At 34.6% G+C, this 17,488-nt stretch overlaps 1 protein-coding gene across 1 annotated transcript in view; it reads left to right on the top strand.

Annotated features, from left to right (window-relative positions):
* The window catches only part of CNTNAP2 (contactin associated protein 2), a gene marked incomplete at its 3' end in the record, with an annotated part of 2,047,702 nt that overhangs the window by 854,379 nt on the left and 1,175,835 nt on the right, over positions 1 to 17,488 (top strand). The window contains exons 5-6 of the mRNA XM_080931878.1: positions 3,146 to 3,349; positions 12,261 to 12,445. Coding sequence (XP_080788004.1) covers positions 3,146 to 3,349; positions 12,261 to 12,445 — 389 coding nt within the window. The remainder of the gene's footprint in view (positions 1 to 3,145; positions 3,350 to 12,260; positions 12,446 to 17,488) is intronic.

Here is a 17,488-nt window from a genome sequence, read left to right as displayed (position 1 = left end):
TTAAAGAAGTATGATAGGTGATTAAGTATAAATTATACTACATAGACCTTTTCAGTGAGTTTTACAATTTCCAGACCACCTTTCTATTGGCAAACACAAGAGAATATGTGAATATTTCAAAAGAATTTAAGCAATTCATAAAGGAACTGATTTGACTTTGTAATGGAGGTCTGGATTCCAGGTCATTTTATCAATTTTCAGCCCACCACTAAAGACTTATCATGAGTAAAATGAGGCTGGGCAACATGAAATAACCTTCTTTACAATTTTTATCAATACCATAGAACTATCTAGAGGCAATAAACCACACCCATTTTCTCTCTCACTTGGCCCCATTATACTAATTGTTAGGCAGGAAAGCATCCACATTTGCACAAATCACTATTCTATTTCAGGCCCTCCATGGAGAATTCTATTTATATGAACATATAAAGGTAAAGATTTCTGGTCTCTGTCTAGGCTGAAGGGACATTTGCTTCCTGAGATCTGAATGAGAGGCATCATAAGTCACAATTAATATATATAGAAAGCATATAAAACAACGATGGCTCTATTATTCAATTGTCACTGATAGGAAGCTGGTGGCAAAATTACTCTCCAGAGATCATAACTAACTCCCTTCTCCTGATTTTCATTTATCTACCTTTCAAGACAAAAAAGAATTTCTACCAACTGCAGGATTATAAATTCAACCTAAGATCTGAAAATCGGGTACTGTTCTTTTTTTCACCTTTATTCTTCATCACAGATGATGAAGATATTGCCACTGGAATTCAGCTATGACAGTATAGATGATTAAGCTCTAGTCTAATTGGCTTTGCAGTGTGAGCAGAAGCCAGGAATTAATGATTGTTTCCCCCAGCCTCTGAATTAAAATAAACCCCTGTGATTCACAGTCACTGAGAACAGGAGTCTGATGATTATGAAAGCCTTTTTATGGGCAACAGAGCTGATTATAGGAAAACTGAAAGTACAAGATTAAAACTTTGGTTCTTGGAACTTTCAACTAATTAACAAGACTTTATAAGAATTTATTTGCATGTGATATGAATGCATTTAGGTGTTCTGGTATATGTGCAGGTGTATGCTTGTGCCTATAAAAGCCAGAGACTGAAGTCATGTTCCTTCCTAAGTCATTTCTTATGATTTTAAGACAGGATGTTACAAAGCCTGGAGTTTACAGGCTCACAAGTCAGCTCTGAGGCCTCTTCTGTTTGCCTCCCCCATCCTATGCTGAATTTATGAGCTTGTCTTATCATAGTTGACTTTTTTATGTGCTTGAATATCAAACTCTTTACCAACTGCAACATCTCCTAAGCCCCTTCCTGAACTTTTAAAAGCAAAGCATTGTTTAGAAACTAATTTAAAGGCATAGATTGGAGATTATCACACCAGTATTTCTAAGGCATGTAAAAGCTATTGATAGTTTTATGGAAAACAGACCTTCAAGCCTTAAGTGATGTTACAAACAGTTGCTAGAGTTCACTTTGTAGAGAACAAATACTTGGACTAACAGGTCATACCAAAAGGTGGCTCTATTCCAATGGTGTCCTTCACCTTTTCTTCTACCACACTGGGGAAATGCTGGTGGGATGGATCACTCACTTACCAGGCAAACAAAGCTGCTTCCTGTGGTGCTGGAACTAAGTACATGGAAAAAACCAATATATAAAATGAGAAAACATTTCTCCAACAAGCTTTCAACTCCCTGTTATTTTCCCCACTATCTTGCCAGAGGAGTGTTTTGGGAAATCTCTCATAGCCCAAAAGACTGGCTTTGTACAGACCTATGATTTTCAGGTAGTAGAACAATCCATCTTGAATAAATTTTCTATAAGTTCAAAATTAAAAGATAGCAGATATGGGATTTTGAAAGTATCTTCCTAATACATATCTAAAAGTAACAACCCTACTGTCAACTAAAGAAATACTTGGTCTAGATTTTCATAATTCTCATTAGAACCATTTCATCACCTGGAGAAGCACTGTCCAGGTAAGGGAAATCTCTCTCTCTCTCTCTCTCTCTCTCTCTCTCTCTCTCTCTCTCTCTCTCTCTCTCTCTCTCTCTCTCTCTCTCTCTCCTCATACTGCTGAACAGTGGCTAAATGACTGTGTAAATGATTAGCAATAATAAAGCCAATAAAACACATATTCTGCACAATCACTTTTAAAAATTTCAATGTGATACATTACATTCAAATTGGAGCTACTCAAGACACGGTAACATCAGATATTGGTTTGCCCAACTCAGAAATAGTAACAGAGGACATGTTAGGGAAAGGTACCTAAAGTTCCATTAGTTACAAACTCCAAATATATAAACAATGTATTGAATGTGTGTGTGTGTGTGTGTGTGTGTGTGTAATTATCTTCCTCTTAATTTAGAAATATTAAATTTCATAATCTTTTAGAGCTACACATTAGTTTTCAGAATAATTGTAAGAACAAGAGGTAGGAGGGTTACTACTAGTTAGTAGTATCTTATGGACACAGCAATGAAGATGCAGATTTTTGACTCCTAACATGGCAAATCTCATGCAAGCCAGAGCCAATGGAGAGGGAAGCTGGGCAAACAAGTCTACCCATACTATGGAGCTATTGTCAGTGATTAGCTACTAGAAAAGAAAGAGACAGTTTTCTATAAGCCTGTAGCCTCTGGTAAGTTGAATGCTCACTAGTGGAAGATGACACATCCAGAAATATTTAGGCAATATAAACTGGTCTTAAGAAATAAATACAGAGACGCAATTTGTATGAGGAGGGAATGAGGTTGGACCCAAAAAGAATCCAGAGATATCAAAAAACATTATATGAAGCTTTTGAAGAATTAATTGTTTTACTCTTTTTAAATAAACTATGCATTTTAAAGTTGAAATTCCAATAATATTCATATTAACTAATTTTTTTTGTTAAGATAGCAGTAAAAGTAAAATTCTGTATTGATGGATATGCTCATCCTTATCATTTATATACTCTAGTAAGTTTGTTTTGGGGCACATGGTAAATTAAAAGAAAAGAGAAGAACTGGTGTCTAAACTTTTCAGGAAAACACTCTTTCAACTTTCATTTTCCTAAGTAGGTATGAGTGGAAAGTGTATGTTCATCTAAAGCAACCAGACTGATACAGTGTTCTCTCTCCTCTTAGGGGCTGATGTTATCAACTTTGATGGCCATGTTGTGTTACCATATCGATTCAGAAACAAGAAGATGAAAACACTCAAGGATGTTATTGCTCTGAAATTTAAGACCTCTGAAAGTGAAGGAGTACTTCTGCATGGCGAAGGACAACAAGGGGATTACATTACTTTGGAACTGACAAAAGCCAAACTGGTCCTCGGTTTAAATCTAGGTTTGTTGCAATTCTCTATTAATTTTTCTTATCATTAAAAGATTTATAAAGAAGTGTCAGGAGAGATGGCTCAGCAGTTTGTGTAGTGGCTGCTTTCAGATAGGGTTCAGGTTCAATTCCTGGCACCGCACAATAGCTCACAAGCGTTTATCCTGGAACTGGAGTTTCACAGGATCTAATGACTTGTTCTGATCTTCATGATAGCCAGAAATGTACATTGCATACTTCAGTACATGCAGGCAAAGAATTCATACAAATAAAATGAATAAATAAATTGAAACCATTTAAAATATTGTGTTACCCTTTAAATGAGAATTTTAACAACTCATGTTATAATGCCAATTATGTTTTCGCCTATGGTGACAGATTTCCTATTTGTTTGCCTATTTCTCTTAGTCACCTTTTTACCACTGTAGCAAAATATCTGAAAAACTTAAGAGAGAAGCTGATATTGCTTCATGTTGCATAATGTCCATTCTATAGTCACTAGACCATAGCTCTGGATGGGTTAAGGTAGAGCATCATGCAGTAAGGGCATGCCAGAACAAAGATATTCACGAGGGTCAAGAAATAGAAAAAAAATGCAAGAGGATAGAAACAAGATAGACACTTCAGCAACCCATTGAGTGTGACCTAGTTCTTTCAACCAGAATCTAACCCCTAGTGCCTGTCACATCTCAATACTAATAGCAAATCACCACTTCATCAGAAGACTGACTGATCCACCCATGAAGTTGAAACAATCATCATCCAACCACTTTTCTAAACTTCACTAGCCTGGATCAAGCTTTAATCATTGAACCTTTGAAGGACACTTTATATTCAACCCATAACACTATTGATTCAATAAAATGTTAGTTGAAACACTTTTACTATGTTCAAAGTTATGGTAGCTGGTAGTATATAAAGAGGTACAGAAAAACATGGTCTCATTAAGGTTGAGAATTACATTATCTGGTATCAATGGAGGGGAGACCCTTAGTCCTTTTGAGGTTTGATGCCCTAGCTTAGGGGTGAGGCAGGAGTAATTAGGTGGTTGAGTGGGGGAGCACCCTCTTAGAGACAAATGAGAGGGGAATAGGGGGTTAAGGAGGGCATACTGGGGAGGCAGACAGCATTTGAAATGTAAAAAATTTAGTAACAAATTTAAGTAAAAGTTTGTGAACTACCCCAGTGAAATAATAATATAACTTCAAAGTATAAGTGTTACAAAAACAGTATAATAAGTAGGTATTGTACTGTGCTCAGATTGAAATACCACCTTAAGAAACAATAGGACCAATGTCAGAATGTATAATAAATAAAAACCCTTTCTTTGGAAAAAATACAACTTCCAGGATAAGATTTAAGTGATGAAAAACAAGGCCATCAAAAAAGACATGACAGTATGCAGAGAGACCACTGCAGACAAAGATCTCACATGTCTGTGAACAAAAAGCCAAGTGTGGTGGATACATGCAGTTTTGCTGGAAAAATCAAGAGGAATTTCAGATATTCAGATTCTCTGGGATACTACATGTTCTGCATATTAAGAATGAAGAGTTAGTTGTTGCTCACTTTGTGTGTCCACAAACATGCTCATGAAAACTGTTGCCTCGATCAGCATGAGAGCCCAATAAGACCTATTCATGGCTGGGGGTTGTAATGATATCATTGAAAAATGTCAGAGTAGATAAAAAAGCAATGCATCTGAGAAATCATGTTAGTGGTAAATTCAGCATGAACTATATATGAAGCAAGAAGAGAACAGAAACAAAGCATGATTCTTGGGATTTGTGCTTGGTCACCCAGAAGATGGTTAGTGTCATTTTCAGAAATAAAAATAAAAAGAGGGCAAAAGTAACTACGAGGACTCATAGGAAGACAGAACTTTTGCCCTGATTATTACATAAATACATGGTGTTTATATGGAGTCAAAGTAGAGAGTGAACTGGGGGGGGGGGTGTAGGCTAAGCAGAAAGTGGAGACTAACAAAATAAAGTATGTAGTTCCACAGAAGCCAAGGAAAGAGAAGTAACCATTGTCAGCTAACTCATCTAAGATGTTAGCTGTCACAGAGACAGATGGCTGAATACTGACCCTGCCCACATGGAGGTTCCTGTCTACTCACTCTCTCCTGAATTAAGAAAACATGCTTATTGACTTGTTTAATAAGTGAAGAATAAGTAATAGATGTGAAAACAAGTACTTGAACTTAACGAAACTAATTTGAGATTCATAAATTGCTGAAGAAAATGGGCACAGCAATGGAATCAGAATTCTAGATTGCATAAGGTAATAACTGAAACACACTTGTGAAATGCATCACCAGAGAAAAGCACAAAATTAAAGATTGAAACACTCAAGAAAGACCTTATGATGTGGGCTTCTCTATTCTACATTACCTAGATCCTCTGGGCCTTTCTGAGCAGGTCTTGAGACCTGTATGTTAACTTACTTTTCAAGTCCAAAAACAAAAAAAAAAAAAATTAAGAAGGAATTTTATAAGCAATAAGACACTGCCATAAAAATATACCTTTGACTATACTATATAACATCCCCATTAAAAAGACAAAATGATGAAAATGTGAATTACATACTAATACAAAAATACTGTTTTTCACATTAAAATAAAATGCATGTGAAGCTGAGGAACATGTAAATGTAATATATGCAACTTGAATGCCACTCATGAATAACCAATCAGACCACTTCATAACAGTTCCAAGTTGCAAAAAGAAAAGTGTATGCATTGGATAGAAAAGACAAAACAGAATAGAAAATTAAACACAGAAGTTACAAAATACTGATCACATTAGCTGTAAAAACAGTAAAACAATAGAATGGAAGATGGAATCTTTTGTAAAATTATTAAGTGTGTCTATTTAGGGTTTATGTATAAGTGACAATTTATACTCTTATGTATAAGAGTCTACTCTCCAACAATTATTCACCCCATCCACTTCCCACTCCTGTTTCCAAGAGGATATCCCCTCTCCTACCCCATCCTAACAAACCTATTCATTCCCTGAGTTTTTCAAGGGTTAGGTATATCGTCTCTCACTGACACAAAACACCATGCAGTCCTCTGTTGTATAGGGTCCTCATATCAATTAGTGCATGCGGTCTGGTTGGTAGCTGAGAATCTGTGATGTCTTGGTGGTTTAGGTGAGTTGAGGCTACTAGCCTTCATATGGGGCTGCCCTCCTCCTCAGCTTCTTCAAGCCTTTCCCTAATTCAACCACTGGGTGCCTGACTTCAGTCCACTGGTTGAGTTTAACTACCCCGTATGCAGCAACCAAATCCAAGCATTATTGCAGATTTGAAGAAGTGTTTACTGACAGGAACCAGATATGGGTGTCTCCTCAGAGGCTCTGCCAGAATCATATAGATACAGATGAGAATGATTGCATCTAAACATCAGACTGAACACAGGGATCCCAATGAAAAAACTAGAGAAAGGACTGAAAGAGCTGAGAGGTTTGGCACCTCATGGGAGGAACAATGCCATCAACCAGGCAAGACACTTAGGTGGAGAGGCTTACTGGATGTGGAAGCACTTTCATCGAAGCAAGTTGAGGCGAAGAATGGAGGGGAGTGGGGGGGGCAGGGTATAACATTTGTAAGTACAGAGAATATCCAATAAAAATTTAAAAATAAATATCTGCCTCTGACACTCTCGTGTTTGTTAGGCCTCTCAGAGGGCAGCCATGCTAGGCTCCTGTCTGTGAGCACACAATAGCATCAGTAATAGTGTCAGGTCTTAGAGCCTCCCCTTGAGCTGGGCCCCAATTTGGGCCAGTCACTGGACCTCTTTTTCCTCTATCTCTACTCAATTTTTGTTCCTCCAATAATTTTAGACAGGGGTAATTCTGGGTCAGAGTTTTTAACTGGGATGGCAACCCCATCTCTCCCCTTGATACCCTGTCTTTCTACGGGAGGTGGGCTCTACAAGTTCTCTCTCCCCACTGTAGAACATGATATTAAAGGTTCTGTCCTTTGATTCTTGAGAGTCACTTACCTCCCAGGTCTCTGTTGCATTCTGGAGTGTCTCTCAACCACCTATATCCTGAGGTGGCCTCAGGATTTCATTATTTCTGATGGCTTTCAGGGCTTCAATCCTGTTACACCCCCAATACATGAGCATGTTCCTCTTTTCCCCTTCATGTCCCCTCTCTCACCCAAGTCCCTCCCTCCCTCTCCCTTCAGTAATTGCTTTCTTCTGCCTCCCAAGTGGGATTTAGACATCTTCACTTGGGCACTTTGGCTTGTTAACCTTCTCGAGTTCTGCAGATTGTATCCTGTGTTTTTTAGTACTGTTTTGTCTGATATCTACTTATTAGTGAATACATACCATGCATGTCTTTTTGGGTGTGAATTACCTCAGTCAAGATGATATTGTCTAGTTCCATTCATTTGCGGGCCAAACTCATGATGCTCTCATTCTTAAAAGCTGAGTAGTAGTCTATTGTGTAAATGAATCACATATTCCGTATAAATTCTTCCACTATGAGACATCTGAGTTGTTTTCAGCTTCTAGCTATCGCATATAAGACCATATGAACATAGTGGAACATGTGCCCCTGTGGCATGGTGGGGTGTCTTCTGGGTATATGTGTAAGAGTGGTATAGCTTGGTCATCAGATAGATCTATGTTTGATTTTCTGAGAAACTTCCAGATTCACTTCTAGAGTGGTTGTGCCATTTCTACCCACAATGAAGCTATGCTCCTTTGTCTCCACATGCCCACCAATATATGCTGTCACCTGAGATTTTGGTCTTAGTCATTCTGATTGGTGTAAGGAAGGATCTCAGGATCACTTTGATTTGCATTTCCCTGATGAGTCAGGGAAATGCAATGACTTTGAACAACTCTTTGCTTCTCGGTCATTCAAGAATCCTCTGTTGTGAATTCTCTGTTTAGTTATATATTTTAAGCATGCATCAGTAAAAATATAGAAATATCTGAGAATATATTTAAGTCCAAAATATGTCTTTCAGTCTGAATTTATCTTCAGAATTTGGAGAAATTTTATATTTATAAATATATTGGTTATAATAAAATATATTTAATTGTAGTATATTTTAAACAAAAACATTTTACTTGTATTCATTGTTTCTCTGTATTTATATATGTGCAATTTTTTATAACTTTATTAAGAAAAACAGAGATACACGTACAGATTTTTAAAAGCATTTTTGCATAAAAATATATGAATATATTTTTGTCAGTACTTGATTTTTTTGATAGTATGCATTGAAAATGCATTGAAATCTTACTAGTTACACTGAGCATAAAGTATAAATGTGCAACTTTTAATTCTATAAAAATATACTATATGTCATTAAAAGAGATATAGAATACATAAAATATAACTTGCCATTTATGAAACTCTGAGTGATGAGGAGTGGAACATGGATACCAGAAATATACTGTATTGCTAAATATGTCGCTTGGGGCAGAGAAAAAAATGGAAAATATTAGAGAATTAATCTATGACAGTGGGGTGGGGTGAATAGCACTTTTATAAAAAAAAGAAAATGTTTTCAGAGGTGTTTACTGTAGTCTGTTTTATATTGGGACAAATTGGGAAAAAGAAAATGACTTAGGTGCTGTGGTGAGCAAAGCCAACCAGTGACCAATGTGAGACTGAATGGGTCTTTGTATAAGAATAGATGTCTAATCAATATGGCCATGGAATGATGCTTCAGCACTCAAGAGAAGATACATACAAGAAATACATCAATTGTAGTTAAGAATGAACACCAAATAAATCAAATAAATCAATGTAAAGCAGCTCCTCTAGGATGGATAGAAAATTTGAAATAGTGCTCAGCAACACCAGTGAAAAAGAAACTTTTTAACACTACAATTAGAAGAAAATTTCTCTACCACACTAGTGATGGCACATGAACACAATTCATGTCTGTTTTATAATGTCTTAGAAAAAACATTAAATAGGGCCTGTGTGCTGCTAGTCAGAGTCCATGAGATTAACTATGAGAAAAGATGCAGTAACAGTTGTACATGTCAGGATAACTACATTATTTTAAGTCTCTTTATCAACAGTTCTTAAGCTGTGAATCTAGACTGGGTAGAATGACCCTTTGTGGGAATCACCTAAGATGGGTACAAAGCACAGGTATTTACATTACAATTCATAACAATGGTAAAATTATAGCTATAAGGAGTAAGGAGATAATCTTATTGTTGGGCACATAGGTTTCACAACATGAGGAACTCTATTAAATGGTAGCAACATTAGGAAAGTTGAGAAATACAGCTCTGTGTAGTATTTTCACTTACTTATATTTATCCCTAGATGTTGGTCAAAAGACTTAATAATTATCTCACTGGAAATAATTGGAAATACAGGAAGGTATATGTTGTTCAGAGTCAAGTGAGTGAGGATGTTATCTTGATTTTAGAATGAACTGCAAATGGCATGTTCTTTTATCCAGTCAAGCAGACGCATTGTAGCACAGTAAGAAGCAAATAGAATATTCAGCCTTCTCAAGAAAAATAACTGCTATATCAAAGGTTTCAAATTAAATATATATACCTAAATATGTATACAGCATATATGCATAATTAAATGCCTGTATATGGAAATACATCTAGATGAAAATAGATTCAATTATTTTTAGAAAATCATTTGCATTTCATTTTACTTATTTATTCTCTATAATATTTTTCATCTGTAATCATGAACAGTCATTTTCTCTGTGACTCAGAAGTAGGCATGTACATACATATATATATATATATATATATATATATATATATATATATATATATATATATATATATATATATATCCCTGTAGCATGGGAAGAAGAGGTTCAGAGGTGGAATCAGAACCCAAATAAAAGCATTTATAAAATATCTGCATATGTGATCCTTTGTATAGATGCATATCTTGTGTCTAAAAGGTGAAATTTTTTAAATTTTATTTTTTTAGATTTACTGTATATGAATACATGGAGAGAAACCTATGTATATCATAGTGTTTATGTGTAAAAGATCAGAGGACAGCCTGCATGAGTCTAACCTTTTCTACTACAAATGGGTCCTTGGAATCCAACTAAGTATGTCAATGGGAAAACAAGCATCCACTTTATCCATTGAAATGTATTTCCAGCCAAAGATATTTATTTTTTCAGAGTTGTTTTCCTTTTCTACTAATAAAACATATAGAGTAACCTTTGAAAATGAACTGTGGTTCATAGAGATGTGACATTACCTTTCTGGAACCTGTCACTTATTCTAAGATATTTTCCAAACAGAGTTCATTACCATTTCACTGAGAAGTAGTTCACTTCCAAAGTTTTATTGGTGGACTGGAATTGATAACAGTAGTGGAAATCATCTATTCAAATACTTACCTCCTGCCACTCTTTAGTGCCATCCATTATTAGCAGGTGACTGCCATGTTACTCAGACTCTGTGTTGTGTGTTTCAAGCAATAAAATTCAGGACAGTCTTCTACTTAGAGTTATTTCTCTTTTATACTTTCTGTTTTATTTCTGGTCTCTCACAATAAAATAAAGCACATTTGTGCATGTGTGCACATATGCAGATATGCATACATACATACATACAGAAATGTATACATATATGTGATAATACAAAAACATGCACATATATAAATACACATATATTCACAAGCACACACATACTTACACACGTACACATAAACAAACACACACATTTGATTACACAAACACATGTGTATACACAAACACATATGTACATGTGTACATGTAAACACATATGTATGCACATGTAAACACACATGTCTACATGTAAACAAATGTATGTGAGTTTACAATACAACCATAAATGCATGACTATACACACACACACAAACATACACATATGTTCATATACATGTGAATCACATACATGCATACACACACATGCACACACACACACACTCTTCATTATAACTCAAACACTTTTATTTCCTCAACAAGCATTAGAAAAGAAGAACTTTTTTCCACATGTCAGAAGCCAGACTCAGAGCAGTGACCAGTTTGCCAGTTTGTTTTCATCTGAACATCAAACTAATGGTAGAACTATCAGATTTCAGGGCATTAGGCACCTGAGCCCACCTGACAATGACCTGATAACTCCCTAACTCATAAAAGCTTAACAAAACTGACAACACTATCCAAAATTTTGCATTTATTTTTTAAGAGAACAGGCTTCTTCTCACTGTTAACAGCTTTTATTTATATCCACTGTAAAAAACCTGATGGTCCTACACTAACTTCAATAGACAACTCTTCACTTTTATTTTAAGATAAATTTTTATTTATTTATTTATTTTTCTCTTACAAATTTATTTTAAGAGGGATACATGTGCAGATCTTCAAAGGCATGCTGACTCTTAACTTTATATTCACTTCACATCGTACGGCAAGATCTTCCTCTCATGCATAGTGGGCTATGTATTCAACATATTATTTTTTTAATATTTTCTAAAATATTTTTTCCTCTCTTACAAGTTTATTTTTAGAAAAAGAGGGCTACATACACAGATTTTTAAAGGCATTTTGGCATAAATCTATATGAATATTTTTTGTAGGTTCTTAATTCTTTTAGAGGTTTGATAGCATGCATTAAAATCCCACTAGTTGTCATAAGCATGAAGTACATGTAGAACAGAATGTAACATGGAAACAATCAGTTTTCTTGGTGAGTATAGATTAAGCATAATGATCTTTAAATACCTAAAATTGCCACAAGACTATATATTCTTAGCTCTTGGGTTATTAATGATATATGGTCCAGGTGTCCCACATTCTGAGAGGGTGCTATACATTTATTTTTTTCCTAAAAGGGACCGAGGCTTTCTTTTTTTAGCCTTTGTTTTTCTTGAGCTTCATATGGTCAACATATAATTTCTGTTTTGTTCCCACTACTCAGGAAGCAACCAGCTTGGACCCATCTATGGCCACACATCTGTGACATCTGGGAGCCTGCTGGATGATCACCACTGGCATTCTGTACTCATTGAGCGCCAGGGACGCAGCATTAACCTGACCCTGGACAGAAGCATGCAGCATTTCCGCACTAACGGAGAGTTTGACTACCTGGATTTGGACTATGAGGTAGACATTAGGATTTAGGATCATAATGGAGGAAGGAATTCATACTCTACTATTGTTACTGTTGATTACATAACTGATCATAACACTTTTCATTCCTTTTTTTATATAAATGAACAATCATTAAATATAATTTACTTAACAAATTTTATATGTAATTATAGTAAATATTATAAGTCTATCTTTAATTGTTAAATTTTTTATAGAAAATGGCTTTTTATCCTCACACAATATATCTTGATCATGGTTTCCTCAACTTCTGCTCTTTCCAGTTCCTCTCCACATTCTTTCACCCCCTTTCTCTCTTTCATTATATAACAAACAATCTTATAAGGAATAATAATGAAATAAACCAAATAAAAAAAGAGACATTAGAATAGGACAAAACAAACAAAAGGAACAGGGCCAAAAGGGGTCTAGAAAGAGATGTAGAAGCAGAGACCCACTCGTTTGCATAGAAAACTGAAACTCATATGCAACAAAGAACTGTAGAGTAAAAAGAGAGAAATCCATATAAGAACAAATAGAAAAAATCAAAAATAAAATGTAAAATATGAATGATATCCCTGACATGACCCTATGAGAAAATGGGCGTCTAAACATACTGTTTAGTTAAGTTTAAGTTGGACATCTACTGGTGGGCATGAAATGTACCCTTAAAGTTAGTTTGTTCCCCCAGTAAGACTCCTTTGTAAAACAAACAAACAAAAACAACAACAACAAAAAAACTAAATTTTCTTTTGCAATTGGTCACTAATTGGAAACAGTGCTTGGATTAGAGATGGGTATAGGTGTCCACTTCTCTTTTTATGACTAGGGTCACATTTGGTACAGAACTGTGAATAATCTGTGCACACTGCCCCAGGCTCAGTAATTTTACATGCGCATTGATCATGTTGTGTTTAGAAGATTCCTCTAGTCTGTCCTATAGTCTCTTTACAAGTATACTAAGACAGAGTTAATTGTTTCACCCTGACCTCCAGCTACTAAAAGTCCACAGCTCTTTCCAACTCTAATACACTAAGTATCAGGCCTTTATACATGGATCCCTACTCCCAACCATCACAGCTGGTTGTAACTTATAACATTTATTACTGATGAGAATATAGAGTATGCTATGGATGGAAGGTTCATTCATTTTTGTAGTATACCTAATAAAAAAAACCTTCAATCTAGTTTATCCCAGTATTTAGAAATTCATGATTATAGATTGGTTTTTAAGTAACCTCTTTTTTTCAGATATAGTTGTCATAAAAGAAATAAAGTAAAACATGGAGTATTTTACACTTTAATTTTTGTATAATAAAATCTTTTTAAAATATTCTAGTTCAGTGAGAACCTTAAATTTAATTCTGGATATATATATTCCTATTTTTAGTTCACTGTGATATGTGTGTAAATATATATATATATATATATATATATATATATATATATATATATATATATCTTCTTAATATAACATGAATCATATATGTTTAATATATTTATAAATTTTTACATCTGTATATATACATATATTATCATTTTACAACATTCAAGTTGATATATTAGGTTTTATATATATTATCAGAGTAATTCAACATAGTCCTTCATATCTGCTAAAAGTATATAAGGGTGAAGACTTCATAGTGTTATGTATAATTGTTGTAAGAAAGCACTACATGTTCAGAGCAGCATCCAAGAAAAAAAACATCAAGACATCTTAATCACCTCAAGGCTCCTGACTTTCTTAGTTCATGAAACTAGTAATTCTATAATAATCTTCCAAATTATTCCTTAGCTAGTTTCTCAAAACTGAAAATTTATATCCTAAAGCTTTGATAGCTATTTGAAAGTACAAATAAAACTTCCCTATTATTAAATGCTAGTGTGGAAATGAACAAAATTAGAGTACTCTTTCAGATTTGGAGTCTAATTTGACACTTTCATTTTTTTGGTAATTTCTTTTATTGTATATATCAACACAACAAAAAGTCATGAGTCCAAAGGAGGCAACACATAGTATTGTCACACTCCATAAGCCATGGTTTTCATAGTATCCAAGGTAAAGCAAGTATTGTGGCCCTTTTAAAGATTATTTTCGATATTGGGATGCCCTCTAATATTGTTTCAAAAGTTTGTGTTCCTTCGCATCTACATTTTAGAAGTCAGAAATCCACAAACAGTGTGTGTGTGTTTGCATGTTTGAGTGTGTGTGTTATGCAACAACTACATATAAAGATTTAATAAGTTAAAATATGTGCACCATAAGATTATTGGTAAAAAGTCTGAATTGATTGTTGTATATTTTTATAAGTCAATGGAGACTTATTAACATAAAAATATAAGCTTAAGGCTAAATTACTATCTCCAAAAATATTCTTCCCCAAATGATTATTAAAAAAAGTCATGAATTTGAAAGAGATCAAGTGGAATATACAAGAGTGTTTTGAGGGAGAAAACAGAAGGGAGGGTTGGTGTAATTATATTATAATCTCAAAACTAAAATAATTCTTTTTAATGTTTAAAACTGTGAAAGTTTAAGAAATTTTTATCTCCTGCAAGTTGATGCCACATCTCTTGTGACTTATTGCTCTAGTGTTTGAGAGAACTTGCAAATGAATTATTCATATTATATTAATAAACTTTGAAGTATCACAGAATAGGGAGATATCCTAAAGCATTAGCCATAGACAAGCATAATCTCAATTTCCAAAAACCATAATTAAAAATTTGTGGCCACAAAACCTATTGAGTTTGTGATGAAATCTGTGCATATTCATGCACAGACAACACATGAGCACAGTGGTTCCAGGATTTTACAGTGTATCAAAGCTTCTGTACTCAACAGAATCCTGTGTTTGGGAGTCTTAGCTATTAACCTGAACAAGTATGGAAGAATTGTTAGAAAAGGTAGCAGGGGAAATATAAATGTACTGAAAATGATGAGCAAGGTGATAAGCTAGTAGCCAGTAACTCTCATCTTGGGAACTACAGCTATTGCCCTGGGTCATAGCAAAGATAGTTGTATTTACCTTTGTATTTTATATTACATAGTAAATATAGACTCTTTATGTGTTATTTAAAGAAGTCTGGGGCACAATTAGTTGTCAACATCACAACAGTTGTCCATGCTTCTTTCAAGTAAAAACATAGTAAGTAGATTCCTATTGCACTGGCTGAAAATATTACCTTCAAGTCTAAAATAATTCATATTTTGTCAAATCATATTAAAGTCTTTGAACCTTTAATAATAAAAAGATAGTTATCTCAAGATTCACAAAAAAAGTCCTTTCTTCTTTAAACTACTTGACTTATGTTCTTGCAGAGTGGTCTAAAGCCAAGGACACTGAGGCTTGGGAAGCCTCAAAAAGCTCTTGCTAGATTGGAAAAGGAGGAATGCCCTGCTTTGATTTAATTCTCATAGTATAAGCACATCATTATGTGAATTTCATGCTACCAACTGAATTTTAAGTTTGTGGCTTCCATAAAGATGCCCACTGCCATATGATTGCACAATAGAATACTTGTGTTGGATGGGTGCTATTTAAAAAAACTGAAGAACATATATCCTAATAAGTTTAGAGATTTCTTTAAAGTAGATATTAACATTTTGTTTATAGTGTTTAATGAAATTCTTTCTTTCTTGTGTTTCAATAATGGTTCTATTTACCATGCAACTTGATGAGCCAGCTAGTATAAGCAGGAACCAACAGAACATTGTTGGGATACACTGAACACACGTTAGCATTTTCAGCAATGCATATCAGATAAAGATAGATGATGTAAAGCTTTGCAACTTTGACATGGTTCAACGTTGACATTACTATGGTATATAAAATTAGCCCAATTTTTTTTCTGTGTCCTCTTTTTTTTGTAGTGTTATTCTACCATAAAATGTTGAGATAACTGTCAACACTCAAACTGCTAACTACATGATAGACTAAGACAGAAGATACATATACTTTGTTTCCTTCTAAGACAAGGAAAGTGGAGAACAGGACAGTAATCCAGGGTTTGCTTTGATTCTCTTCTAGAGTTGAATGCCACGTATAGCACTGTGCATGATATACCATGTATTTTCTTTTTTTTTCTTACACCTTTATTTTAAAAAGAAGAGGGATACATACACAGATTTTTAAAGGCATTTTGGCATAACATTATATGAATATTTTTGTCAGTGCTTAATTCTTTTAGAGGTTTGATAGCATGCACTGAAATCCAACTAGGTACCATAAGAATAAAGCACATGCAGGACAGAACCTAACCAAAAAAAAAAAAAAAAAAAAAAAAAAAAAAACAGATTTCCTGTTGAGTATAGATTAATCACAATGATCTGTGAATACCAAAAATTGCCATGAGGCTATTATCTTAGCTCGTGGATTATTAATGAATTAAGGTCTAGGTGTACTACATTCTGAGAGGGTGCTATACATTAATTTTTTTCCTAAGATGGACTGAGGCTTTTTTTTTTCTTTTCTTTCTTTTTTTTTTTTGGCATTTGTATTTCTTTAGCTATATATAGACTGTGAGTTGTTTCTGAGGTGTTCAGAGCTTTCTTAGGTTAGTATCCAATTATCAGTGACTGCATATTATGTCTGTTCTTTTGTGACTTGGTTACCTCACTCAGGATGATATTCTTTAGATGCATCAATTACCTTAGGAATTTCATAAAGTCATTGTTTCTGGTGGCTGAGTAGTATTCCATTGTGTAAATGTACCACAATTTTTGTATCCATTCATCTACTGAAGGACATCTGGGTACTTTACAGCTTCTGGCAATTATAAATAGGGCTACTATGAAAATTGTGGTGCATGTGTCTTTACTATATGTTGGAGCGTATCTGGGGCATATGCCCAGAAGTGGAATAACTGAGTCTTCAGGTAGTACTATGTCCAATTTTCTGAGGAACTGCCAAACTGATTTCCAGAGTGATTGTACCAGTTTCCAACTCCACCAACAGTGGAGGAGTGTTTCTCTTTCTCTGCATTCCCTCCAGCATCTGCTGTCATCTGAGTTTTTGATCTTAGCCATTTTGATGGGTATGAGGTGGAATCTCAGGG

The sequence above is a fragment of the Micromys minutus genome (genome assembly GCF_963924665.1).
Source record: "Micromys minutus genome assembly, chromosome: 18".
Taxonomy (NCBI): Eukaryota; Metazoa; Chordata; class Mammalia; order Rodentia; family Muridae; genus Micromys; species Micromys minutus.
This window is presented reverse-complemented; position numbering and strand designations above follow the sequence as displayed.